The 26,056-nt window shown below is 30.0% G+C and overlaps 5 protein-coding genes and 1 long non-coding RNA gene across 11 annotated transcripts; 3 read left to right on the top strand and 3 right to left on the bottom strand.

The window, feature by feature from the left end:
• Window positions 1-533: 533 nt before the first annotated feature.
• Window positions 534-3,047, bottom strand: BORCS6 (BLOC-1 related complex subunit 6). Of its 2 annotated transcripts, none has more exons than XM_089072020.1 (4): window positions 2,679-3,047; window positions 1,654-2,181; window positions 1,412-1,572; window positions 534-1,047 (listed from the first exon to the last, which is right to left on the bottom strand). In XM_089072020.1, exons 2-4 carry the CDS (start codon window positions 2,170-2,172, stop codon window positions 996-998), a joined length of 732 nt encoding a protein of 243 aa, XP_088928146.1. In that variant the 5' UTR covers window positions 2,173-2,181; window positions 2,679-3,047; the 3' UTR covers window positions 534-995. The 2 variants fall into 2 exon arrangements, with proteins under 2 accessions (XP_088928146.1, XP_011634727.2); XM_011636425.3 differs by having other exon boundaries at window positions 2,684-3,043.
• Window positions 3,048-3,320: 273 nt separating this feature from the next.
• On the bottom strand, window positions 3,321-4,595 carry LOC105425582 (uncharacterized). 2 transcript variants are annotated; one of them, XM_089072029.1, is made up of 3 exons: window positions 4,446-4,595; window positions 4,142-4,334; window positions 3,321-4,012 (listed from the first exon to the last, which is right to left on the bottom strand). In XM_089072029.1, the coding sequence occupies exons 1-3, from the start codon at window positions 4,550-4,552 to the stop codon at window positions 4,004-4,006; spliced, it is 309 nt and encodes a 102-aa protein (XP_088928155.1). In that variant the 5' UTR covers window positions 4,553-4,595; the 3' UTR covers window positions 3,321-4,003. The 2 variants fall into 2 exon arrangements, with proteins under 2 accessions (XP_088928155.1, XP_088928154.1); XM_089072028.1 differs by having other exon boundaries at window positions 3,321-3,433; window positions 4,446-4,589.
• Window positions 4,596-5,366: 771 nt separating this feature from the next.
• Window positions 5,367-11,283, top strand: PIG-T (phosphatidylinositol glycan anchor biosynthesis class T). Its single transcript, XM_089072019.1, has 8 exons — window positions 5,367-5,550; window positions 5,978-6,155; window positions 7,086-7,317; window positions 7,506-7,673; window positions 7,751-8,048; window positions 8,520-8,672; window positions 10,574-10,820; window positions 10,924-11,283. The coding sequence occupies exons 1-8, from the start codon at window positions 5,367-5,369 to the stop codon at window positions 11,177-11,179; spliced, it is 1,716 nt and encodes a 571-aa protein (XP_088928145.1). The 3' UTR covers window positions 11,180-11,283.
• On the bottom strand, window positions 11,181-17,958 carry ova (ovaries absent). Of its 4 annotated transcripts, none has more exons than XM_089072018.1 (7): window positions 17,856-17,958; window positions 15,315-15,588; window positions 14,991-15,131; window positions 14,592-14,789; window positions 14,302-14,469; window positions 13,683-14,190; window positions 11,181-12,773 (listed from the first exon to the last, which is right to left on the bottom strand). In XM_089072018.1, the coding sequence occupies exons 2-7, from the start codon at window positions 15,558-15,560 to the stop codon at window positions 12,178-12,180; spliced, it is 1,857 nt and encodes a 618-aa protein (XP_088928144.1). In that variant the 5' UTR covers window positions 15,561-15,588; window positions 17,856-17,958; the 3' UTR covers window positions 11,181-12,177. The 4 variants fall into 4 exon arrangements, with proteins under 4 accessions (XP_088928144.1, XP_011634722.2, XP_088928142.1 ...); XM_011636420.3 differs by lacking the exon at window positions 17,856-17,958 and adding an exon at window positions 16,026-16,837; XM_089072016.1 differs by lacking the exon at window positions 17,856-17,958 and adding an exon at window positions 16,039-16,837.
• On the top strand, window positions 17,308-18,339 carry LOC105425580 (uncharacterized). Its single transcript, XR_967665.3, has 2 exons — window positions 17,308-17,768; window positions 17,864-18,339. It is a non-coding gene; the product is annotated as an uncharacterized LOC105425580 (long non-coding RNA).
• A 559-nt stretch (window positions 18,340-18,898) lies between these two features.
• On the top strand, window positions 18,899-25,318 carry LOC105425578 (4'-phosphopantetheine phosphatase). Its single transcript, XM_011636419.3, is given in 16 exon segments — window positions 18,899-19,135; window positions 19,403-19,801; window positions 20,362-20,644; window positions 20,845-21,028; window positions 21,110-21,202; window positions 21,427-21,574; window positions 21,763-21,953; window positions 22,122-22,396; window positions 23,080-23,232; window positions 23,328-23,415; window positions 23,512-23,716; window positions 23,841-23,998; window positions 24,148-24,317; window positions 24,444-24,674; window positions 24,676-24,747; window positions 24,749-25,318. Coding segments are annotated over 15 exon segments (2,403 nt in total). The 5' UTR covers window positions 18,899-19,135; window positions 19,403-19,692; the 3' UTR covers window positions 24,792-25,318.
• Window positions 25,319-26,056: the final 738 nt, after the last annotated feature.

Below are 26,056 nucleotides of genomic sequence, written 5' to 3'. Positions count from 1 at the left end.
ATCCCTCTTCTCCGTCACTTCAGCTGGGGGTGAAGGCGACTGAAAAGTGGTTCGCCGCTGCCGAGAAAGCCGTTAACCCCCGGCACTAACCTCCGAGTCATCCATCCCGTTATTGTATTTAGTTGCCCGCCGACGATGGAATACAGGATGAAACGAGACGGTTACGATGGTGGGCGCTCAGTACAGCTAATGCACATCCCGGAATATGATATCCGGAGCCGCTTTCATTGCACGCTGTATTGGTCTACAGTTACAAAGTAGACGTCACTACTATCCTTCCGAGCCATTTTCCACCCCCGTTTTCATCCTTTCACTTCTTGTCAAATCTCCTCCCTCTCAGTTTCTCTCACTATACCAGTATACTTTCATCATCTTCAATATTACATATGCATTAAAACATGACTTTTTTTCCTAATGGAATTTCGATTTTTGTGTTTAATAAATTACAAATTTATGCTTCAGAGCATACGAATGAAAATTGTATTAAATATATTTGTTTTTTTTCAATGAAAATTATAATAAAATATATTAACTGCTTTTTATTTAACATTTATTTTTTTAACATATGTAAAAATATGTAAATTAATTTGAAAATTAATAACATTATGGAATCTATATGAATTAAAATGTGCCATTTGACGATAGTCGCATCTTGAAACAATTTTTTAACAGTGTTTCTTAAATTAACTATCATTAAATATGTATTATTCATTTATTAAAATCAATATATATATTTTTCAGTTGTGTATATCACAATAAAAATTCAACAAAAATTGCACAACATGCATATATATTCACATACATTCACTTGCATATATGCATACTTCTCAGAAAAGCATATGCATAATTCTATTTGCATAATACATCAACAGATTTTTTTCTAATATCATGAATGTAATATGTAACAATGTGCAAATACATTTTCATAATAGATCTAAAAACGCGCGGAAATATAATTATTTGTGACACACTATGCAATTTCTGTTCATGTTGCTTCACAGATTCATAGCGCTCTCGAACAATTCCAACATCCTCTTCATTTCCTTGCTGAAAATCAAATAAAATAAAAATATATCTATATGAATGCATATAAGTATGCTTAAAAAGTAAGCTGGTTTACATTTAAAATCCAATTTCTCACAAGGAAATTAGCTACAATATTTCTTTTCTTCATTACTCAAATATTGCATTTATATATTGCAATTTAATTAAAATCCTCTCCTTTTAGATTAATATTGTAATTATATTTAATCACTTTTGATTGATTTTATAAATAAGAATTGTACTTTCGATTAATAAAAAATTTTATAATATTAATGATAGTTTATAACTAAAGTTTTTCTTGGACTCAGAAGTTTCTGCATGTCTAGATTGAAAAAAAGAAAAATATTTGCCAACATTTGATACTTACATTTGCTCTGCTAATTTATAAATTGGTCCCATTGATTTAGACAATTCCTCGCACTTAGCCATTAACTGATACATTGATTTTATATTGTGATCCACCGCGTCGCATGTTTTACATACTGCATCTCTATATGTTTCTAAACAACCAACTGTAAGAGCAGATGCCTAAAAACAAGAATGAATAAGTTAAAAATAATATGTAAAATTACATGACATGACTAGAATATACAATAATTAATGATTTACATTTTGTAAAATAGCGGCCAGATTTTCAGTCAGTGCATCCACACTAGTTGCAACTTTTCTAGCTTCCATCTCCAATTCATTTAATACATTGTGATCAAGAGGTGGTAATTGTGGAGTTAGAGCTTGTCTATATAAGCATGGAGTTGAGCTCCGAGATCCTGGAAATGATGGAGTATCTCCCTTTTTGGTTACAGGACTAGACAATTTGATTTTGTTTTCTAAATCTTCTGTCACAAACAATACCATATCTCCATCCTGCATTACTTTTCCTTCCAGTTGCAAATAACCCATAGCTTTGTGATAACTTGGTGGGTCAAGATCGTCATTTTCTATTGGACTGTCACCTCTACTTCGCAAATTTAATTGATCTGGTCTATGACCTGTTCCTCCCATTTTCTCCAGATTATCATCCAAAAATTTTCCACTGTCAATGTCTGGAGAGTCAATAAGCGATCTTAATTCTGAGATAGGTGGCGAGGATTGGGAATCAAATGATATTTCAGAATAAGACGCAGTCATCTCATGCAACTGAAATAATAAAATCATTTCAGTAATGGCTAAAAATTGAGCATTGAACTCTTAATGCAATATTATAATTATTATAAAACAAGAATAAAAGTTGTCTAGAAAATATTTCAGAAAAAAGTTCCAAAAAAAAAATTTTCCTCTGTAAACGGACAAGCATATAAGCAATGTTGAACATTTACGAACAATTATTGATAATCAGCAACTTCGACAAACCGATTTTCTAACTATTTAGAATGGACAAATGCAAAAAATAATTTACTCTTTAAAGTATACACTGCAACAATAACTGCTTCAGTGAAACCAACAATAAATGAATGGTCAATGATTGATCTTTACTGTTAGATCTTTAAATTTAGATCAATTACGTTAATGAATTCCGTTAATGAAACCGTTATTTAATCATTGTGCAACCGTTGTGTTCACTGAACACAACCAATTATTACGCGAATAACACGTATATTCGTAAATATTTAACTCTGAGCATAATTAATTCTAACCTTACTCTGTCTTCGTCGTAATCGATGACGGTATTTTTGTCGTTTCGAATATATGTTCCTGATTTCGACGCTCCCTCAATTTCGTCTGACTCCATCTTTGTGGCTCGATTAATTGCCTTTGCTGATCTTTAAGAAATCTGTCAAAATCACCCTACACACTGACGTGTTTCTTTAAATGTCAAAACAAAGGAACGTCCCATTGACGACGTTGCAATTGGACACCAGAGAGCAGCCTGAGAGTGGTCATGGACACGTTTTAGCTGTACCCTTATTCGCGTAGATAATGTGCATATTTTTGTGGTTCTCTTCTGTGCTAGACGCAAGAGTGATAAAGACAGACGATATGAACACGACTGTCCATCTTTATCATTTTTGCATCTAGCACGGAAGAGAACCACAAAAACGTGCACATTATCTACGCGAACAAGGGTACAGGTAAAACGCGTCCATGACCTCTCAGGCTGCCAAAACTTTCTATCTCACTTTTGTTAAATCTCAAATTGTAGGGACACCCTCTTATATTTTTATAGTCCATGACACAACGCGACAGCGCGCGCATCTCATCAGCGCCATCTTACGCTATCACGACAGTAGTTTCCTATCTAGACCACGAGAGTAACAGGAATTGAAAAGAGACAAATGTTTTTAATTTAGATGCTTTTATGGCTTTTTTGTCATTTATTATTTTAATCTGGAATCCAGACCTATCATGTTGCATTAATATTGTCTTTATATAAAAATTTTGTAGTGTGTACCTATAAAACCGATATTGACGAATTAGAAGATTACATGAAGAAAATATTCAGTTCTTAAAATTAAAATAGATACTTAATATGATATAAAAGTCGAAACAAAAATTTCATATGTATACAGAAATGTATGTATGTATGTATGTATGATGATGTATGTATGTATATATAATATGTATATGTATGTATATTTTATATATATATATATAAAATCTTATAATTAAATTTATATTTATATTTGTATCACATGTATATCATTATAACCAATAGCTGTCAAAATGATGGAACTATTTCTGAATATTAATCTTGAATATTAATTAAGCAATTATAATAAGATTAATAAATATGTATTAGTCTATAAAATCAAATTATTATAATTAGAAATTGTAAGAATTATATTACATTATATTTTAACAAGTCAAAAATTTATCATATATGATAATTTGAAAAAGTTGTTCAACAGAAATGTAGTCTTCTCTATTATTATGTTGCGATTGGACATAACTGATTCCATTTACACAAATTGATGAATTTCTAATTGCTGTAGTCAATAAGAATGTGATCCCAATTAATCAATTATTCATCCTATGAATATTAAATTTAAAAAGAGAATCTATTTAGTTCATATTTTTTATAATTAATTTTTTATAATTGTATGTGTAAATGTATTCTGCATGTCACTATATGTCTATATTACCTATATAACATACTAACCGGAACATTTTGATCATTTTCATTATTTGTGATTTTTAGAGTTGGAAACGCATGAGAATGTAATCTATTTTTCAAGTCATTTTTGAACATGATTTTTTCAAAATGATCGCCGCAAACTCTATAGGAATTATACAATAGATGTGCTTTAGACGCGAGATCTTCCCGAAGACATGCGATAGCCCATTGCTTTGCTCTTAAAAACATAATTTATAATATAAAACTAAATATTAGGAATATTATATTTCATAATAAGATTTCTTTACTTAATTTGATATAACTCAATTTCTAAATTACAAAAACTTACCTTTCAATATCTTTGGGATAATAAAAAAAACTACATTGTGAGTTTTTAGTATTATTCTTACATCCTTTAACACTGCATTTAGAATAACTTTGCTTTATTTTACTCATTTTTCAAAACTTATGCTATACTTATGACTGTTTAAAGTATAGTATAAAATTTATAATTCGATATATACACGCATATAAATATCAGAGAGCGTATATCATCAAAGAGAATTTCTCAGAGAAAAACCCAGGCGACCAAGCTTTTCTCGTGGGACTGTCGAACTCCTCCCCCCCTCCTACCCCGTACACTAGCGCCCTATTTTAGCATGTTGGAATTAAATAGGATAAGTGTTTAGTTTAGGTCCCCTATCTCCGTTTTTCTTAAAAATAGATTCATTCGACGCGATTTTGCACAAAACGAAAGAATCTGGCAAAAAAGCGTCGCTCTGTCCCGCAAATTGAAATATGAAGTGTTAAAGTTAGCCACTTTAGAGGTTACGAAACCTGTCATACCGACATAGCGTTCGATGTATACACTCTAGGAGTCATTTCTTGTTCTTTATATTAAAAAAGGACAAATATGTATTTACAATTTCAAGATTGACAGCTCAATCGTACGTACATTATTGTGTAGATGCGTTCGTTCTTATATAATTTTTACATTGCGTCATCGCGCATTTTTATCTTTGTTTTCCAATTTCGATTTAATTTTACCAATTTTCGATTCTGTACTCAGATTATATACGACTTGAATCGTAGCCTATATTGGCGCCGCTTGGAAATCACGGCCAAGAAATTAAGGAGTAGTAATATTAATACGTACAGTCTACATGTTTATGTAGACTGTTAAGTGCAAATTATGATTGTTTGTTACACGAGAAAGTATAGCGGTTAAGCGAATGCGTAATAAATTATTTGATGCTACCTAACCTCAAAGATGATAATCCCGCACGTATTTGCACTACTTACCGCTTTGATTGGCATTGAGGCACGTGCATACAATGATGCATATAACGACTTCTTTGATGAAGAATTAATGTTGAAGCCCTTGCCGAATAATCACATTTATGCCTATTTTCAATTTACTACAATATGGGAGACGGCAAATCACATAGAAGCACGTGAGTACTTCACATAATTGGTTTAAACTTTATAAAAGTTTTATGCATCTTACATTTAATCAACAATGATAAAACAATAATGATTTAATTGATGTAAATGATATAAAATAGTTTCATTTTATATATATATATATATATATATATATATATTATATGAGCCAAGATGTAAATATTGTTTTCTTTTGTGATTAGAAAATATTAAAAAGCATACGATAAAATAAACTTAATTCAAAGTTGCATTTAAGAATTCTTTAATTTTATTATATTATTATATTATTATAAAACTGTATTATTTTATAAAAAATTTTTTTAAGTATTTTTATGTTATTCTTAATAGAGCATTTAATTATTAATAACTAAAATTATTATTTTTTTATAAAATAAGTTTGAATTATTTAGTGTAATTGACAAATAATAATCATTTCAGTTCATCATACACATCTCTTTCCAAGGGGATTGGGTGAGATCATTGGTCGCCATAATGTTGACGAGCTACATGTTACTTTAACGGAAGGTTTGTGGAATTATCAAAAATGGGGATATCCTTTCCATGATGCTGGGCCTGGTGCCGAAATCATTGCTTGGTTCAAAAGGGATATAACAAAGTGAGAAATAATTCTGAAATTTAACTTTTTTTTTAAATTTTATTTTATTTTAAATATTAACTTTTTATTAAATATTATGATAATTGTACAGAGTATTTTATTTAAATAGCCAATCAAATATCTTAAAAACTAGCAAGCAAAAATGATTCAGATAATTTATAAGTTCTAACAATAAGGAAAAAAAATTGACACTGAATTTTCTTAAAGTAGCTTTTTTCAAAGTCAACCTAAAGTCAACTTTATGTTTTTTTAAATAGAATCTGACATTTTTAAATACATTAACAAAGTTTTAATCTTCTGCTATGAAATTATGCTTAGAAGTTACATTTTAAAAAAGTATAATTAAAAAATAGAATTATCATTGGGAATACTTGGATTCCTCAAAATGAATTTCTACGGCAGTGTTTTTGGTGTTGAACTCCATGTTTTTCACTTTTAATGGAAAGATTTATAAGCAGATCTTTGTACATTCATGGATTCTCCTTTATAAAAACTGCATTGATTAATGTATCCAAATCATAAAATGTTCCATTAAAAAAAAAAATAAAATTAAGATAACTTTGAAAAAAATCTCTAAATATTTTCAAAAAATTCAAACTTTTTTCCTTAAATTTTTATTTATTAGGCTTAGATTTCAAAATATTTTACTGAAGTATTTAAAATACGATATGTAGTATTATATGTATTAGTTGTATTATAAAGTTGTATTACACAAAATTGAATCTATGAGATTAATAATGATAAAATTTTAATTTTTTTAAAACATCTGAATATTTGGCTTTATATTTAATTCTAATATTAGATATATGTGCGCAAAAACATAATTTAAAATAAAGAAAATTTAATTATTCATGTCACGATTGAATTATTAAAAAAAAAAACTAATTTAAAACTATAAAAAGATAGTAACATATAAGTTTTCTTTTGTAGCGTAGACGAGGAGTGGAAAGGGCTGACAAATGCTTTAGCTGGATTACTTTGCGCATCTCTGAATTTTGTTGATGCATCCAACAGTATGTCACCAGAATTTACCTTTCGTCCTACTGGTGTTACGGATGGACCAGTGAATTCTAGTCATCTACGTTATTCATCATTACCGAGAGAGATAGTTTGTACTGAAAATCTAACACCATTCAAAAAATTATTGCCTTGTGATTCCAAGGTACTCGCAAATTGCATATTACTATATCTTTCTTATGAAGAATAATAAGTAAATTAAACTGATTTCTAAAAAATGTAATATAAATTATACACATAATCTTATAATAAGATAATAGATAGCGTTGCTCGGCAAGATTGTGTCATCTATATTGATTTATTAATCAATGTAACCAATTATTTTCCTTTCAGAGAGGTCTAGCCACATTGTTAAATTCGGCACATATTCATAATACAAATTATCATTCCATTGGAATACATTTCCGATCAATATGTCGCGATATAACTTGTACAAAGCCATCTTTAGAACTACAACAAACTGTTTCCTTAATATATGATACAGTAATAGATATAAATCAGGTATGATATAAAGTCATTATCACAAATTGTAATATATACAATTTTACCATACAATTATTTATATCCAATTTACACAGGATTGGTCGATACGAAAATTTTTTGGAATGGGGCTTAAAGGTGCATGTCCGCTTGCAATATTAAGTAACATTTATATTGACATATCTGACAACAATACAAATCATGTATACGAACTAACACCACCGCCAAATGCAAAAGTTGTTAGTTTGCGTGGTGGACAACAGAGTGAAATAGCAATATATGATATCAGGGCTCATTCCAGTAGAGGAATATTTAATATTGCTGCTGTACATAGTGCGCCAAAGAATAGTATTATAAATTATCCCTCAATTCTCTATGCGAATAGATATATTATTGGTATGTTTAATCGTAAAAAAGATTTTTAAAATTATCTTTTTTTATTATATATATGTTGTAAAAAATAAAAATACAAACAAGATGTCCCATAATTACTAATGCACTTCTGAGCAAGAGCAAATTATACTGAGTAGAAAATTTATATTATTTCGCAGAAAATTAATAAGATATTACTTTATAAATATCAGCAAGTGTACATAACGCTAAGGTGTCTCCTCTTTATGTAGACGCATGTTTATATTCGCGTAGATTTTTATAAATTAACATCTTATTAGCTATTGCGACTATATATTGATAAATGCTTTTCTATAACTTGTTCTAGAGTCTTGTCTGAAAATGCATTATTAATTGTAAGACACCTTATATTTATAATATATAATTTGAGAAATTATGACTTTAGAAATTTGAATTTACTGATTAATATATTTGTATGAATAAATTAATAATAAATTTATATGTATATTATTTTAGGATATGGCCAAGAAAGAGGCAGTTTAGTGACTAAATTGTATAACAATCACTGGCAGGCGTTAGATGTAATCTTATTAGAAAATATTCCATGGTACTTGCTAGTTTATTTACATTCTATTACAATAACTCAGAATGAGAAACAAGTTCGTCCATGTAAGTAAACATAAAATAATAATTATAAATACAGGAATGGAATATATTTTTGATCGAAGCTAAAACTTAGTTTAATAATTTTTTTGTAAATTTAATAACAGATACTTCTGCAATGAATTATGTGCCCTTACTCTATGGATTTGTCATATAGCGAAACTAACTGACTAAAGCCAGAACTATATGTTTTTCTTAATAAATCCTTAATAAATTCTTAATAAATAAATAATAATACTACTATACTGATAAGTTCAAGCTTTCTATGATACTTTGTTGAATTCGCTTTTTGACTTCAGTTTCTTCCAATCCATTTCTATCAATATATGCTCTACATGTTTAAATTTTTTTACTTACTTGATATTCACATTATCATTTATTACTATTTTAAAATTCGCGTCACTATTTATCACTAGATATCTTGTTTTGATTAGACTCACAATTTTGCTCCCAATTTTGATATTTCTGATACAATCTTTTCAACATAAATTCGAGGTCGACGCATCTTGCGCTAGCACTATTAGTATTATCTAATTTATTATATTCTTAAAAAAATGAATTAAAATATTTATATCTCAAAATGGATTTGTATAATTTTTGATAAATTATTTAAAAATTTTATGTTGGACAAACTACTACATCATGGCAAATCATTTTGGTTATCATTAATAAGCTTTTTAATTGATGAATGTATTCATCAATTCATACTCGTTTTTGTTCCATATTTACATATCTACATATTTCCTTGAAATAGTTAATTGATTAATACCAAATATTTCTATAATCGTTAGATATCAATTATTTTCAATTAAAATCAAGAATTTATCAATCTTAATCATTTAAAATATTATTATCAAAATTCAAATTTTCTTTTCATGAACGTTTATATAATCAAATTGTCAATAGCATTTTTTCTATGTACAATATACATCTTATCTTGAGTCTATGACATGTTCTTGTTTTTTCAGAAATAAAAAAGCATGACATGTTGAAAACGCTCCTTATTTTCTGCCATCTCTAACATTTCACAGAATGAATATAATTAAAAAATATAATTAATCACAACACTTGTAAAAATTCTATTGGTATATATATATTGGTGTTGCAATGTTATTTATATATGTACTATCTTTTTCTTCTTTGTGAATTTTTTTTTTTTTTTTAAACGAAATGACATATTGACATGATAGTATTGACATTTTTCCGATAGCACAAGTTAATGCTAATTTAGGGAAAAAAAAAAACTTCAACTTAATCGAAATGAAAAAGAGACTGCGAGACTAGTAAACATTTTTTTTTTTGCAGTTTTTGTTGAAATATCGACTTTTTTTAACCTAAATGTAACACAGTTATTAAAAATTCAAAATTTTTTAAGTGCGGGACTGGCAAAAAATTCAGTTTCTTTCTCTCTCCCTCTTTCTCCCCTTCACCTTTTTTTAATACAAATGTTAATGTAGAAGCACAATTAAGAAAAATACAAAGTTCAAAAAGTGCAGGGCCAGCTTCACACACGTTCATATGACGTGATTTGAACTAACACCATTAGATTTCTTGCCTCGAGAATTATAAGAAATGATGTCTATTTCACTTTCTTCGAACACAATAAAAATTAGTCTTTTCGTAACATCTTTCTTTATAATATTAATTTGAAAAAAAATACTATGCACTAATATAGCCTCAACTAAAAATTCATTTCTGTTTCTTTAAATACATCATATTTGTATACTGTTGTACTGTAAAATAATCTTAAGTTGGTCTTAGAATTGATAGTAAGCTTACTGATTATTTGTGAATAATATAAAATTCATATATGTATAATATAGACGATCATAAAATTTATAAAAGAAGTTTTATTGTTATGAAAACTACAATATACTTATTAAACATCAATACATCTTATATTACAGTGGCGCAACGTTATTTACCTGGAAGGGAGAGAAAAAGTCCGTACTATTTGGAATTAATCCTGCGCTTGCCACCGCATTCAGTAACGAAAATCTCCATCGATATGGATTATTTATTTCTCAAATGGCAAGAATATCCGCCAGATGCTAATCACGGTTTTTATATGGGACCAGCCATAATTACAGCTTTGTTACCCATAGCTAGAAATTACACTGCTCTGCCACTCGATGGAAGTACAATTACTTCAAGGTTTGTTTATTTATCTTTTTACCAAACTGACAAATGTTTTTTCAATTGTTATATAAGTAAAATAAATAATGACATAAGCGAAGTATCATAATTAAACTTACAGTTTTAATGCTTCGAGGGATGGTTATCTAGTACAATTACGGACAGAGTCCTTGCTTATCAGTCTTCCGACTCCCGATTTTAGTATGCCTTATAATGTTATATGCCTTGCCTGTACAGCTGTCGCATTAGCATTCGGTCCACTTCACAACATTTCCACGAAGCGATTAGTTTTAAAACGCATTGAAAAGGATTGGAAAGGTAAATTAGTTTCCTTTTTCATAGGAAAATTATTTGGAACAAAGAAAAAACAAGAATAAAGACTTTTAAGCATATGTATTAAAAGCATGAACTATGTTTCTCTCTTGCATTTTTCATATTTGAAATATATTTCCCATGAATAATAAACAATATTAATGATAAACAGATGCAGTTTTCTTTCATTTCTATTTCTTTTTTTTTTTTTTTTTTTGATTATATATATATTCTCTGAGAAATAAAAATCTCTCGACTTCTTTTCTAGCAAAACATATATATCTGTATAAAATAAAAAAATCACTTTAAATTTTTAACCAATGATATTGTAAAATTTTATATACTATAGTAAAAGTTAAATAGTGCATTCACACATATTCCATTCTGTACTGTATGTTTACATATTTCTATTTAAATTATTTATTTATATACATCAACTGAAACTTGTATTAATATTTTAATAGATTTCAAGATAACATATACTCCTTGATTATCATACACATGAGAGGCTGTTATAGCGAATGTTCCTTACAAATTTAAAAGAATGCAGAATATTAATCTAGACAACTTTGATTAAATATTGAGTATATACAATGACTTTTAAATAATAAGCAATTAAGCAAATAATCATAAATTTTAATTGTTCATTATTTAAGAATTACCATGTAAATTATTCCAGATTTTTACCCTACTTTTATCTCCTACTACTCTCATGAACTTCTTTTAAAGCAATATTCACAAATGTGATCTAAACGATCCATTCATTCAATTCATGATCAACAAAATCTTTTATTTCTTAGATAAAGTTGCAAAACTATAACAGTCTTGTGTTATAATATAAATTCAACTATATACTTATATCAAAATTATTAGAATAATAAATATAAGAAACATAACATATGTACAGTTGTTAAGTCATCACTTATTTAATAATAAGTAATAACTTATTGTACATCGATTTTTAATATTTACTGCCAGAATCGAAGAAAAGCATACGTATTTTCTTTTTTGTATATCGTTTAACAGCTGATATTTGTTATTATTTTTATTTTCATTCACTACACTATTCGATAACTAGTCTGTCGATAAGTGTGCAAGGTAAATGTAGCGTCTCGCGTAAAGTTTGTTTCGGCGATAATTTTCGTAAGAAAGATTTCGCAATCGAAGATTCTGCGGTATTCCTAGGATCTCTGTTTTCATCACAAGGCATCTGAATATTTGGATTGCTTTCTTCTTCGTCGGATGAACAGAGGTCGATTAACATTATCGTACGTGATGCACATTTTTTCTCTTTAGTTAATTTGATAGCCTCAGCGTTATCTGTAAATGATTTTACAGCAGCGGACGCAATTAATTTTTCTTTAGCTGCTGATGTATTAATGTGGATTTCTTTTTCAACAATTGGCTCATCTAATGGCGCTTTACGTTTTGAAGATATAGATGCATTTCGTACACAAGTTGCCTTTCTCGATTTTGTTTTGCAAGCTGGTCCTGCTCTTCTCGTTAATAAAACTTTTCGCACATTAATAGTTTTCTTAGGACACTGATATTTTGAAGGATCCTTTTTCAAATCATTAAGTTGCTTCTCACTTAATCGGGTAAGAACAGCATAGATAGGTCGACATGTAGCATAGAGTAATTGTGATTGTATACTCAACACTGAAAAGAAAATGAATATGATTTTTCTATTTAAAAAACTCTTATGAAATAGATTTAATATTATGTTACTTGTTTTTTATTATATAGTGTTCCAGAAGAAAAAATCAATATCCTGGAAAGTATTGGTCATTTTGAGCAAGAATGTTTACATGAATATGTGTTCTATTACAAACAATTTTCGAGATAATTTGAATTCGTGGCAATGCCATTAATTGGCCTTCAGATCTAACTCTGTTGGACCTTTATTTATGGATTTGGTTAAAGAATAAAATCAAGAAAAATTAATATATCGACGAAATACTAATTCACATAATGAATGTTATTACCCGCTTAAAGGAACATTATCATACATTAAGGCGAGCAACATGCCATGGTCTCATAAGGGTTGAAAAATGTATTGATGTTAATAAAAAATTTTTGAAAATTTATTATAAATTTTAAATATATTACTTGAACAAAAAATCATTAAAAATAGTACGTAATCTTTTTTTATCAGTTATCATTTTATCACATTCAATTTTGATAACTATTCATAAGAGACATGTTCATGAGAGCATTTTTAAAATGATCAATCATTACTTCTCAAAATATTAATCTTTCTTTCTGGAACATCTGTATATACTATTTTTCTTTTCTTATCAATAAATATAATCAACCTTGCTATTTTTTTGTGTTTCCTATTTCCTATATTATTTTTTCTCTTCAATGCTCTGCTCTTGCAATGCAATGTCGTTCTACTATTTCACTTATAAAGAACAAAGAAAAAGAAGTGAAGAGAAAATAATTTAATAAAATAGAACAAAAATGAAGATTTTCATATATCCCAATTTATTCTTTTTTTAACTTTTTAAGATTCTAATGACATATATATGTTTAAACAAAAATAGTGGTGTACAGTAAAACACGTACTTGGTTTGTTTTTAGAAGAATTCACGAATTTATATTCATGTACATAGTGATCAATCGGTTTATCCCGATTTTGTTTGTACGTTACTATCCATCTATCGTTATCTATTTCTGTGTCCAGCCATTTTGGTCTACACGAATCACGCAATACTGGCGCAATAACATGCCTCTCTATTCTATCTAGCCGTTCTTGTTGCGTTTCCTCGGTCATTGCTTTTGATTTCTTTGTTAACATTATGCCAGCAGGTGATGAAAATGGAATAGCTGCGCATCTTGTAAAATTAAGGGAACTTCTAACACGTCCAGATGTTCGTCTAGTTATACCGTTATCAGAAGTATTTGTGTTTTTTGCATCAGCCGATTTATGCTCAGTCTTACTCGATTGTAACTGAAAATATTCTAGAAATTGATCCTGTTGTAGCTCGGGCTCGACTATGGGCAAGTCTGGTGTAGACGAACGCGAGCCACTACCACCACCATGATCTTGTTCGCAACATATTTTTTCATGTTCCTAGATTATTATAAAAAGGAAATAAAAAGTATTACGTTAGTTGGATATCATCTATCGCGTATCGATTTAGTTTCATTAGAAATGAATCACGATACCATTCAATACTAGTACCTTCATATTTGCGAGGCCTACAAATTCGGCATCGCAATTGTCACAGAGATAAATATCATCGCATGGTGGCTGAACCATCATGGGAGCTTGCTGTTGCTTAGTCTTGTTTCCATTGCTCGATGAAGATGCATTATGAGATAACAATGTTCTTCGGGGGCTGTCATAATGCTGTAGGCGCAGAAAGCTTTCTCATTCATTAAATCAAGGGGAGTGAGATATAACAAACTATATAGTAAGATATTTGTCAGATTGATTATTCTACATCTGTAAGTATACATACTGGTACACACCATATTTTCATTACGAAATGTCACTAGTAGCTTTCCTGTACTTTTATGGTACAGACTAGTCGTTGAGTCCCAATTATTAACATATTCTAATTCCTCATGAGGGTATTGTGCTAAATAGGAACAAAAACGTAACAGATATTCACTCCTGTGATATGTGTAACACCGGAAAACCAATTTCTTTAGATTTGCCATCCAATTCTAAAATAATATTTTCAGATTAGTATTTTTTGACAGACAGGGCTTGATCTTTTATATATATATACTGCAAAATATACACACATACACGCATACATACATACATACATAATTATATATGTATGTATGTATGTATATGTGTGTGTAATACTTTGCAGTTCTATAAAAGAAAGATAATAATATTACTCTGCTAATTGTACTTACATCATTGATTTTCTTAGGTCTCGTTAATGGACTTGAGAATTTAACATCTTGAGGCCACCATTCAGGTTTATTAATAACTTTTGTTGTATCATGTCCCAGTGAACAATGAACCATGAATAATATAAAACGTTCCAGTTGTACCTATGGAAATATTTATATTTATATTAGATTGCTAAAAAATATAGTTTATGTATAGTAATATGGTTTATGTAACATAATGAAATATAGTTTTATCTTTCAATATGGATTTTCATTGTTTTTAATATATATTTCATAAAAGTAGTTATCTTAAGGTAAAAAAGATGGATAATAAAATTAATGTACCATAGTAATTTTTTCCAGAGATGTGGGATATCCATTAGCAAATAAGAGAGGAAGATTGGATACCATAGAACCCTCCTCTTTTTCTAAAGTCCTATTTTCTCCATGTTTATTATTAGCAGCTTCACCCATCATGATTTCATCATTGGAGGCTTGATTTTCAGAAAATTTTCTTACTTCATTTCCATCATTTTCTTGCATAGTCGAGAGCTTCATATTTCCAAAATCATCGATTCTGTTTCCATCCATTTAAAATACATCTGCCGCATGGAAAATCCTATGGAATTTGTATAGGTTAATATATCTTTATCTTATTTAAATCTTATTATCTTATTTATCTTATTTAAATTGTCATTATATTATTTTTCAAATTATCACCACAAAATGACATTTTTATTTACAAAAACATAACATTAAAGTGCTAATTCAGTCTATAAATTTACATTCTTTCCATGGGAAAAAATTTGCGTTTGATTTTTAAGAAACAATGTAGGTTTCCCGAGATATCTTTTATAGAAGCCGTCTCGAGAGTTGAGTCTTGACAAGTGACATTTCGTCACGTAATCCACGTTGCTAACGCGAGAGGCGTTCTCCGCTTGTTCAAGCTAGAGGGACACGTCGCACAGCGAGGGCAACGATGGCGACAAAATTCCAGCGCGAAAATGTAAAAATATTCACATGTAACGAGTTAATCGTCGAAACTAATCGCTGTACCTTCCGCGTGTACCTTCTTTTTTTCTGGCGATCTCGCTAGCCGTGAATTCGCGCGGATCTCAAAGCTCGTTTACGGTACATCGTCCAGGAAGCTCCGACGCTCCTGTGTCATATTCTTTATGCCATGGCATAGCCATGGTCATTCGTGTTTGTCTTTCTTCCCTTCTCGTTGGATTCTCGTTCTTCGAACCTACTTCAAAAACACCGCATCATGTATGTATCAGAATAGCTTCGACGTAGGGCGCGGATGAAGTTTCATAAGGCGATATCGTGGAGAGGATCTCGCAGCCTCGCACGATACGGTCACGTATTTATCGCATCGCGCGCGAATGCGAAGGCCATTTTTAGAGCGTGGACTCGTTGATATTTCTCTCCGATACCGATCGTTCTCATAATAATCCACGTATATAATCACACTTCAGCATGGCGTTACACCCGCATCGTCGTCGCGACCGACCCAACCGAGACCCTAACCACGGAGAACAACACGGGCGTTTCTTCTTCTATCGGGATCAACCGCACCGCGATAATTTAGTCGTTAGCACTCCGCACTCTCGTGTCTCCTACGAGATCGTTGATCGCGCGATGAGAATAATTAACCGCGCGAAATTAATCCTCGAGGTTTCTTTGAAATTTGTCCCGTTCAAGTTGCGGATACCGCGCCACCGAACGCGATCACGACAGAGCGACAACCAGCGACAACGGGATTCCACATAGATTCCGCTTCGTCGACTGACATATTCCTTTCTCCCTCCACCTTATGACAATGTGTGCGCGTCCGATCGTACAATAAACTTAAGATGGCGGGCACCTCACACTAACTCACGCGCTTCACCATACCGTGGAAGCTATCGAGAAGCTATCGAGAAGCTGTGATTTCAAAGTTGCTTCAGCGAAATGTTCGTCGATATTTTTTTGTCCGAGAAAAAAATTGAACGCAACTTGGCTCGGATGATTCTCTGATCTTTGATCGACGAGACCTCGGAGCAGCGACGAGAAATGCAGGAAGAAAAATGAAAGAGACGTAATTTCAAGCAGCTTTACACGTTCGCTAGAGCGCTTGCGCTCTGCTTGAAAAAAAATCTGCAGAAAAGAAAAGATGAACCCCTCACATACGCATATGCACATGCACATACACATATATTCACACATATGTTCCATGCACAATTTTTCTTTATTTGATGAAAATCCAAGTAAGTATCGCTTCATTTCAAATAGAGGAAGAATGCAACGAATGACAAAGTGTACTTTCCTCATTTACTTTCCTCATTAAAATAGATGTGTTATCCTATAAAGATAAAAAAAGGAAGAGTGAACACGATTGAAATAAGCAGATAGATACAGACAATCGACTTTTTATATTGTTGTGGCAGAACGATTTCTAATTAATTATCAATATTCATATTTTTAGCGATTTTTAGCGATTTTTAGCACTGTATATATTTGATATTTGCGTCGACTTGAATTATAATTTCATATATTCTATATATTCAGGGTGTTCCGAAATTTTTATATAGAGTACAAAATATGATTCTTTATGCTAAAAGAAGTAACATTTTCTAAGGCACTAGAGATACGGGTATCTTCAGCCGCCATTTTCAATCCATTCCCCCCACTCCTTGCGCTCTAGACGCAAGACTTCGCCGTATTCCGAATTTCCGTGAGATCGATGGGCATTTTGCACCTTGTTTAGAAATAATCTGAACATCAAACATTCCTCGCAGGTTCTAAACCAACATTACAGTGAGTATTCAGAATATGAGCAAAAACGGAACGAATGGAATTGTACAATTTCGAGCAACTTAAAAACTTAACCTATAATCACTATACCTTTTCAGCTCAGCAGCGAGACGTCGAGACAGAGAGAGCAAAGAGTGGGGGAATGGACTAAGAATGGCGGATGAGAATACCTATATGGCTGATGGCAGAGAACGAGACGTAAGCGCTTACGTTTACCGTAAACGTAGACGTAGACGTTAAGGCAGAGAAAAACGTATACGTATCTAATAACTTTTCACGGATACGTGTAACTTCTTACATTTATGATAAACGTAAGCGCTTACATCTCATTTTCTGCCATCAGCCTATCTCTAGTGCCTCAGGACGGCTACTGTTCTTTCCCCTCTTGGAAGTCAATAGCTTGGTAGTAAATAGCTATAAAAGGCCATAAATGGGAAATGAAGCCTATTCATACAGAAAAACACACAATTTCAGTTGTTTAAAGAAATGAAAAATATGCTTTTACACATATAAAATTCAAAAGTAATTTTAGCTACTGTCCATTTTTATGAATTTGATAAACATTTGCGTGTAACGGTGAGTTGTATGCCGTCCCTCATCTCCTATATCCGATCTATAATACGTTAACTCCTATTTCTCTTTATAACTTAAAAACTAAACTCCGGACAAACTTTTGCTATAGGAAAAATTATCTCAAAATACGATTAGGAATATGTCCCCTGAAGGACAAATGGGTTATTTTGAATCATCTTGTATAATTACATCTCTGCATAATTTTTTTTATTATAGACTAAAGTATTAATTATTTTATTAATTATTATTATTAATTAACTTTAATAATAATATGTACATTTGTCAATATGTTTATATATTATATAACTATTTCTCTTTATAACTTAAAAACTAAGTTCCGGACAAACTTTTGCTAAAGAAAGCTGATGTCAGAATACGATTAGGGATATGTCCCTTGAAGGACCTATGGATTATTTTGAATCATCCTGTATAAGCATATCGTGATCCATGAATTGTGGATATAGCACAGACACGCATCAGAATGCGATTTTATCGGCAGCACGTAAAATGAATATAACTAAGTAGTTCCAAATTTTAGAAATGTATTAGCGGTAGTGTGTAAGGGCTTTGACAGTCCCACCGAAAAGGCCGGCATAGTCGCTCTCTGGTATGACTGTTTATAACAGAGCTCTTAAGATTCTTTTATTCATTCCTGGATTTTCAAATATTAACGTGAAGGATTGATAACCGTCCCGCAGAGAGTCAAAGGTATCGACACGAAGTACACATATATGATTATACTGTTTTTTTGTTCAGTTACTTTATTTTATCTAATTTCCATCTTATTCTGTTGAACGGTATGTATAAAAGTTTATTTACAAAGGATAAGTCAAACATCTGCTTATAACAATATAAATGCACATATAATAAAAAAAAATATTCTCTCGTCTCTTTCTCTCTCTCTCTCTCTCTCTCTTCCTCCTCTGTTCTTTTTCTTCTTTCTTTGTTTCTCCATTTTATCTGATATCTGTACATATGCGTGTATATATGTATATATGATCTGTAAATATATGTATATATGTATCTGTAAATGTTCGTTACGACACTCACTTTTAAATCCGCAGTTATCTACGCCGTCCGGACACGCACGAGTAAACAGATCTCGTATAATAAATTCAGATAGACAACGGAAGAAGAAGGAGTAAAAGCTTTTTCCCGCTCGAGTTTCGAGTCATTTCTATCAGCGATAAATTGGAGATTGCTTATCTAATGCTCGATCACCTGTGATGTAGATGCGTTTGCCACCTGTCGCAAGTTTGCATTTGCGTTAAATGCTCGTGGAGGTATCGTGGTGTCGGCATCGATATCGCAGCCGCAGAAAAAAACCAAGCGTCGTCGCCCCGTGGACGCGGAGATGGCAGCGGAAGTCGACGAACAGTCGCATCAGCATTGCATGAAGTTGCCACCCGCTGTTGAAGTATTTGCCAATCTGAAGAATGCGCAGACCTTCGCCATCGACATCGGTATGTTATTGATTAAGATCCTTGAGATCAGCCCTCTTTGCAATTCCCAATCTTTTAGAAGGCTAATCATCATCTCATTAGATGAAAAAATCAAATATATCTAGTTAACATTTATATCAATGATCCAACTCGATTAGGATAATATGATATGACACTTGTTAATACAAACGGATAATATAATTATGTATTAAATTATGTATTAAATTGTACAGCTATATTCTAATTTATATAATTGTTACTTGACTGAGTAAACACAAACACAACATAAGAAATGTCTCATAATAATGCCTTTTTGATGTTTTACGAGTTATCCCGATAAATATTTTTCAAAGAAATAAAGTAATTGTTTCTTAAATCTAAAATTTCTAACTTTTGTATTTTACATTTCCTATAAAATAATTATTTTTTAATAATTATTAAATAAAATAATTATTTTACATTTCTTATAAAATAATTATTTTTTATATTATTTTTTTTTTATTCAAAACAAATGTGTTTTTAATAAACTTACTAAACGTTTAATGGTTATTCATTGCAGTAATCTTATTATATTATTTTAGGATTATCATTAACTAAAATCGCCTATTACTCAACAGTAAGTTATCGCAAAGCACTTTATGAGGATGCAGAGGGTTTAGGAAATAGTGGAGAATTAGCATATAAAGTATGTGAGGGTAATAGACTACATTTTGTTAAGTTTGAGACAAAGTATATCGAAAACTGCTTAGACTTTGTCAAAAAAAACTTAGTAGATGTTGAACGTTTTCATGGAAAAAGTATTAAAGTAACTGGAGGTGGAGCATTCAAATATACTCCATTGTTGCAAGAAAAATTAGGATTACTGTAAGTTTCATATTTTGATTTTATATTTTGAAAATTATTTGATATATAATATATATATATATATATATCTTTGTCAAATTTTTCTAAATATTGTCTTGTAACATGAAATGTTTAATTTTATATTGTTTAATTTTGATATATTAAGAGAGATATATGCATATCTGAGACATTGCTATTTACTGACTGAGATAAAATTTCAGAGTTGACAAGAAAGACGAGATAGACTGTCTGATAAAGGGATGCAATTTTTTGCTTAAAAATATACCTTGTGAAGCATTTGAATATCATCGAAATGCAAACCCAGAATATAGATTTCAAAAAGCTGAACCTAATATATTTCCATATTTGCTAGTTAATGTTGGCAGTGGTGTCAGTATTCTTAAAGTAAGCAATAAACATTTAATAAATTTTATATAACAAATTATTTTAAATAGATTTATTAAAAAAAAAATTTTATTTTTATAGGTAGAATCAGATGAAGTATTTGAAAGAGTTGGAGGTACAGCTACAGGAGGAGGTACATTTTGGGGATTGGGATCACTACTTACAAAAAGAAAGGTATAGAATTTATGAATTTTCTTAGATTACTTTCTTTTTTTATTATTAGTACAACAAATGCACGTTGATTTGGATAGATTTTATTTAATTTTTATAAATATCTAGAAGTTGTGGTGAAATGAATTGTTATATGAGAAGATTCTGCCATCGTAATACCATTGAGTCCATGTGAATTGTATATATAAATATGTATTAAAACAATGACTTTAAAAACACCCTACTAGGACTTTGATGAATTGCTGCAACTTGCAGAACGAGGAGACCACCGTAATGTAGACATGTTAGTGAAAGATATTTATGGAGGCGATTATTCCTCCCAAGGTTTACCTGGAGAGCTTATTGCATCATCTTTTGGCAAGGCAGTAGCTTGTGGTAAAACCTCTATATAATATATAAATAAACAATTACACTAAAACTCATTAATAACTTGACATAAAAATAACTTAAAAAAATATAATAATTTACTCATATACATTTTTCTTTATGATTAGATATCACTAGATATAAAATCTGTATATTTATAATGGTTTCAGATACTAATTATATTAATAACATTCTAGGACAACCAAAATTTTCTGAAGCTGATCTTGTAAGGAGTTTATTATTTACCATTAGTAATGATATTGGACAGATAGCTAGTTTATACGCAACTGTTTACAACATGGACAAGGTTTATTTTGGCGGTTATTTCCTTCGTAACCATCCATTATCAATGTATACTATCTCATACTCCATCAAATATTGGTCTCATGTTAGTTTTTATATGTTTGCTTTGTCTTTTTATAACATTTTAGAGATCTTCTAATTATACTTTCGAATCAAGTTAATTAATGTAATTAACTGGATTCAACAAAGTGCAAGATAAATACAGATACGTTTTTATATATAATTTATATTATTATGTTAATATATCCACTAGGATAAGGTAAAGCCTCTCTTTCTTCGCCATGAAGGTTACCTTGGCGCAATTGGAGCATATTTATATGGGACCGAACAAATAGATAAATATAGCTGGTTGGAAAATTATGCTGGTTCATCGAGTTTTAAAGATTCTGTTTCAACTGATCTTGGAATTAAAGTCGATCAATTAGAAATTGATCAAGTAGAATGCGCTGTTACATTCTGCCCATTATTGGAAGATCCTGCATCTTACAATCCTGATACTACAGATCTCACTCAGGATAAAGAAGCAAGGTGAGACTTTTATATTTAAATTTAAGGATCGGCAGGAGAGACTATGGAGACTTCTATCGGAGATGAATTCCTTTTCATCCATATTACGGCCAAAATACTGCGAGAAAAGCTATATAATTATGATATTTATAATCGGAATATTTGCCTAACGAAAACTACAGAGCGATTTTTGTAAGAAAATGTGTGAAAATAAATAATTCATTTTATACGTAAATAGATTTGCACTATAGGACAATAAAGTGCAAATATTTTCATCAATTGTAAATTTTTTTTTAAGAGCCAAATTTCAAAATTCCGCTCTGTAGCAAGAGTCATAATTTTATAAAAAATACACTGAGAAAGGCTCATGGCAGAATATTGCTTCTACGAGATGATATATGGGTGTACTCAAATATATATCTGCACTGTAAATAAGGAGATAGTTACATTTATTTTAATTATTCAAGAGTTAAATTACAAAATTGGCTCTGTAGGTACCTTCGTAATTGTAAAAGAAATTATCTTAGCAAAGTTTCATGACGAAACATCGTTTCTATAAGACAAAATATAATTGAGTACAGATACATATCTGCACTGTAAATAAGAAATAGATAATCATTTTAAATCAAGTTCCGTCAGTCCTGCCGATCCTTAAATATTATGATGAGACAAATGTACAGTTTATAAAATATTTATATTTATAGAGATTATTGGCTGGGATGTTTGGAAGAATCTGCAGATAAATTTGTGTTGACTGCTATTCGCAGTCAACCACACAGTTTGACAGCAAAAGATAGAGGATTAAAATTAAAGGAGAAATATATTAACAAATTACATTATCTTCAGGCGCAACCATTGTGAGTTTCTCATTGCTGTGATAAATATTGTAAATTTAATTATATAAAAAATCTATATTTATTTATCAGATTATTAATTTTTAATGGATTTGCAGTGCATATGGGACACTTGCGGTTAGAACATTATTAGATATCATCGAGCATTGCATGAAAGAATTTGATTTTCCAGATCCATATTTACATGTAGGTATCTCTAGTTTATTTTTTTTAGAAATTTTAAAATAAACGTGTTCAAATGAAATTTATGTCACATGTCACATGATAATGTCTTATTTATAGCAAAAAAGAAAAGAGAATGAAAAAGCATTAAGTTTTCTACATGATCGCATAACATCCATAGATAAATTAGAAGGCGCAGAAAAGACAACAGCTTTGATATTGGGTGTTCTCAGTGGCAATATATTTGATTGGGGTGCAAAAGATGTCGTAAAACTATTGGAAAACAATGACTTTGGTTTCGAAGAAGCTCAAGCAAAAATCCCAGGTAAATCATCATCATTAAATAATCAATATTGTTTAATATATTTATTTTCTAATAAGTCCTGATTTATATAGTTCTTGATATATTTTAAAATAATTTTTTAAAATATTTTATCACGATAATACAGGTAGACCATGGCTAAAAGATAATTTAAATGATTGGGTACACAGACTACAGAATGGACCACCTCACAAATGTGCAGCCATCTTTGTTGACAATAGCGGTGCAGATATAGTTCTTGGAATTTTGCCATTTGCACGAGATTTGTTGCAACGAGGGACTAAGGTTATTTTATTAATATTGTTCATTTGAGCTAAAATGTTTTATTTGTTTTCAAAAATTAATTTATTAAACAATTAATCAAACTTAATTCATTTATATAAAAATTTATTTATATAAAATTTATTTATATAAAAATTTTTTCTTTTTTTTAGGTAATATTATGTGCTAATTCTCTGCCAGCTTTGAACGATGTAACTTATCCTGAATTGGTCGTTTTGTTACGGGATGTCGCAAAAATTTGTGATGTTATTAAACAGGGTCTAGAAAATAATACTCTTATTGCTATGGAAACCGCGCAAGCAGGCCCCTGTCTAGATCTCAGGTACTTTTATATTTAGAATATTTTATAGATACAAACATTATAAATGGTTATTTTTGATACAAAAAGATTGTATTTAAATATAAATTTAATAAATTAATTCACTAATATTATTTTGACGTCCGACAGTCGTCTGAATTTGGATCTCTGTCTTGCAATGATTAAGCATAACGTGGATCTTATAGTCATCGAGGGAATGGGTAGAACTTTACATACGAATTTTTATGCTAAAATGAAGTGCGAATGTCTTAAATTGGCGGTTATAAAAAATCGATGGCTGGCGCAACGTTTAGGTGGCGATATTTATGCTGTGATATGCAAATATGAGCAACCATCGCCAAGAGTCAATAATTATCAAGATTGAAATAAAACCAGAGGCAATAAAAGACAATTGTTCGTTAAAATGTACAGAACATGCAATGGGACTTTGCAAGTGACAATTCTAGCAATAGAAATACAAACAAAATATCAGTGTAAAATAAGCAATATATAATACTTGTAGACCAAACAGAAATGATAATTAAATATACAACATATTGCCTTCGTAAAAAGAGAAAAATTAAAGATAGAATTATGCATAAATACGCTTAAATTATAGAAATATTATCAAGTCTGTACTAATGTTAAGAAACAAACTAAAAGATAAAATATCATATGTGATTCATCAGATAATCATAATTGTAATACAAGAAATTACCAAAATAATTTTATTTTTTTAAATAAAATGTATCTTATTTTTTATCACATTGATTATTGTATGTTTGTTTTAGTTAAAACTTATATTAATATAATATTGTCTTCTCACATTGTTTTCAGAAAATGCTACTAGTATTATCTAGTCTTCCAAATTTTAGGTTCTTTAATTTGAAATATTTTTGTAATCTAATTGTAATTTGTGCAAGACCTAAATGAAGTTCTATAAATTTCATTAATTATCGTAATCGATCTCTTCTGTGGAAATATTTATGCACGTTAAATAAAATCACCAAAACTTCTTATAACAATCCTAAAATGTTCCATATTTGTATTCGACAATTTTTTCATTAGCGAATTATTAACAATCTATCGCTCAATCTACTTTGTTCAATTATCAAAAAGTTAATTATTTATTTTATTGTCTACAGAAACGTTACAGAGACGACTATTAACATTGTACATAGAAACACATGTACAAATTTTATATTTATATAAAGGAAATTGAAATCGTTATATAAATAATTGATTAAAGACAATAAAATTGTTTTTTAAATAATTATAATTTGCAAATTACAATTATTGGAAAAATTATTCTATATTGATTTCTAGGAAAAAGAAAAATTCATAGTATATGTATAAAATATTACTACAGTTTCTGTGATATTATAATATATAATAGAGATGTAATATCCCGCATAGAAACATACTACACAATTTTTTGATGTTATTATAATAAGGTAAATATTTTCAGATATTTCATATAAATTTGAATTAATAGAAAAAAATTTTCCTATATTATTTGCTAGTCTAAAACTGAAGAAGCATTGTTTGAATATTATCTTAAATTTAAAGAATTAATGAGAAAATAATAAAAAGGAGAAAAATAGATAATAGATCGTTAAATATATGCGTTTTCTATATATATTCTATTCAAATTAATATCTAAATTAAAAGCCTAATCCAATGTTCCTCTGTTAGATAAAGATCTCAAATTGAAAATTTTATATAATACTCGAATAATTAAAAGAAATACATTTTAGAAATAC

This window comes from Pogonomyrmex barbatus, unplaced genomic scaffold, assembly GCF_055798465.1.
Source record: "Pogonomyrmex barbatus isolate J1 unplaced genomic scaffold, ASM5579846v1 scaffold13, whole genome shotgun sequence".
Lineage (NCBI taxonomy): Eukaryota > Metazoa > Arthropoda > Insecta > Hymenoptera > Formicidae > Pogonomyrmex > Pogonomyrmex barbatus.
This window is presented reverse-complemented; position numbering and strand designations above follow the sequence as displayed.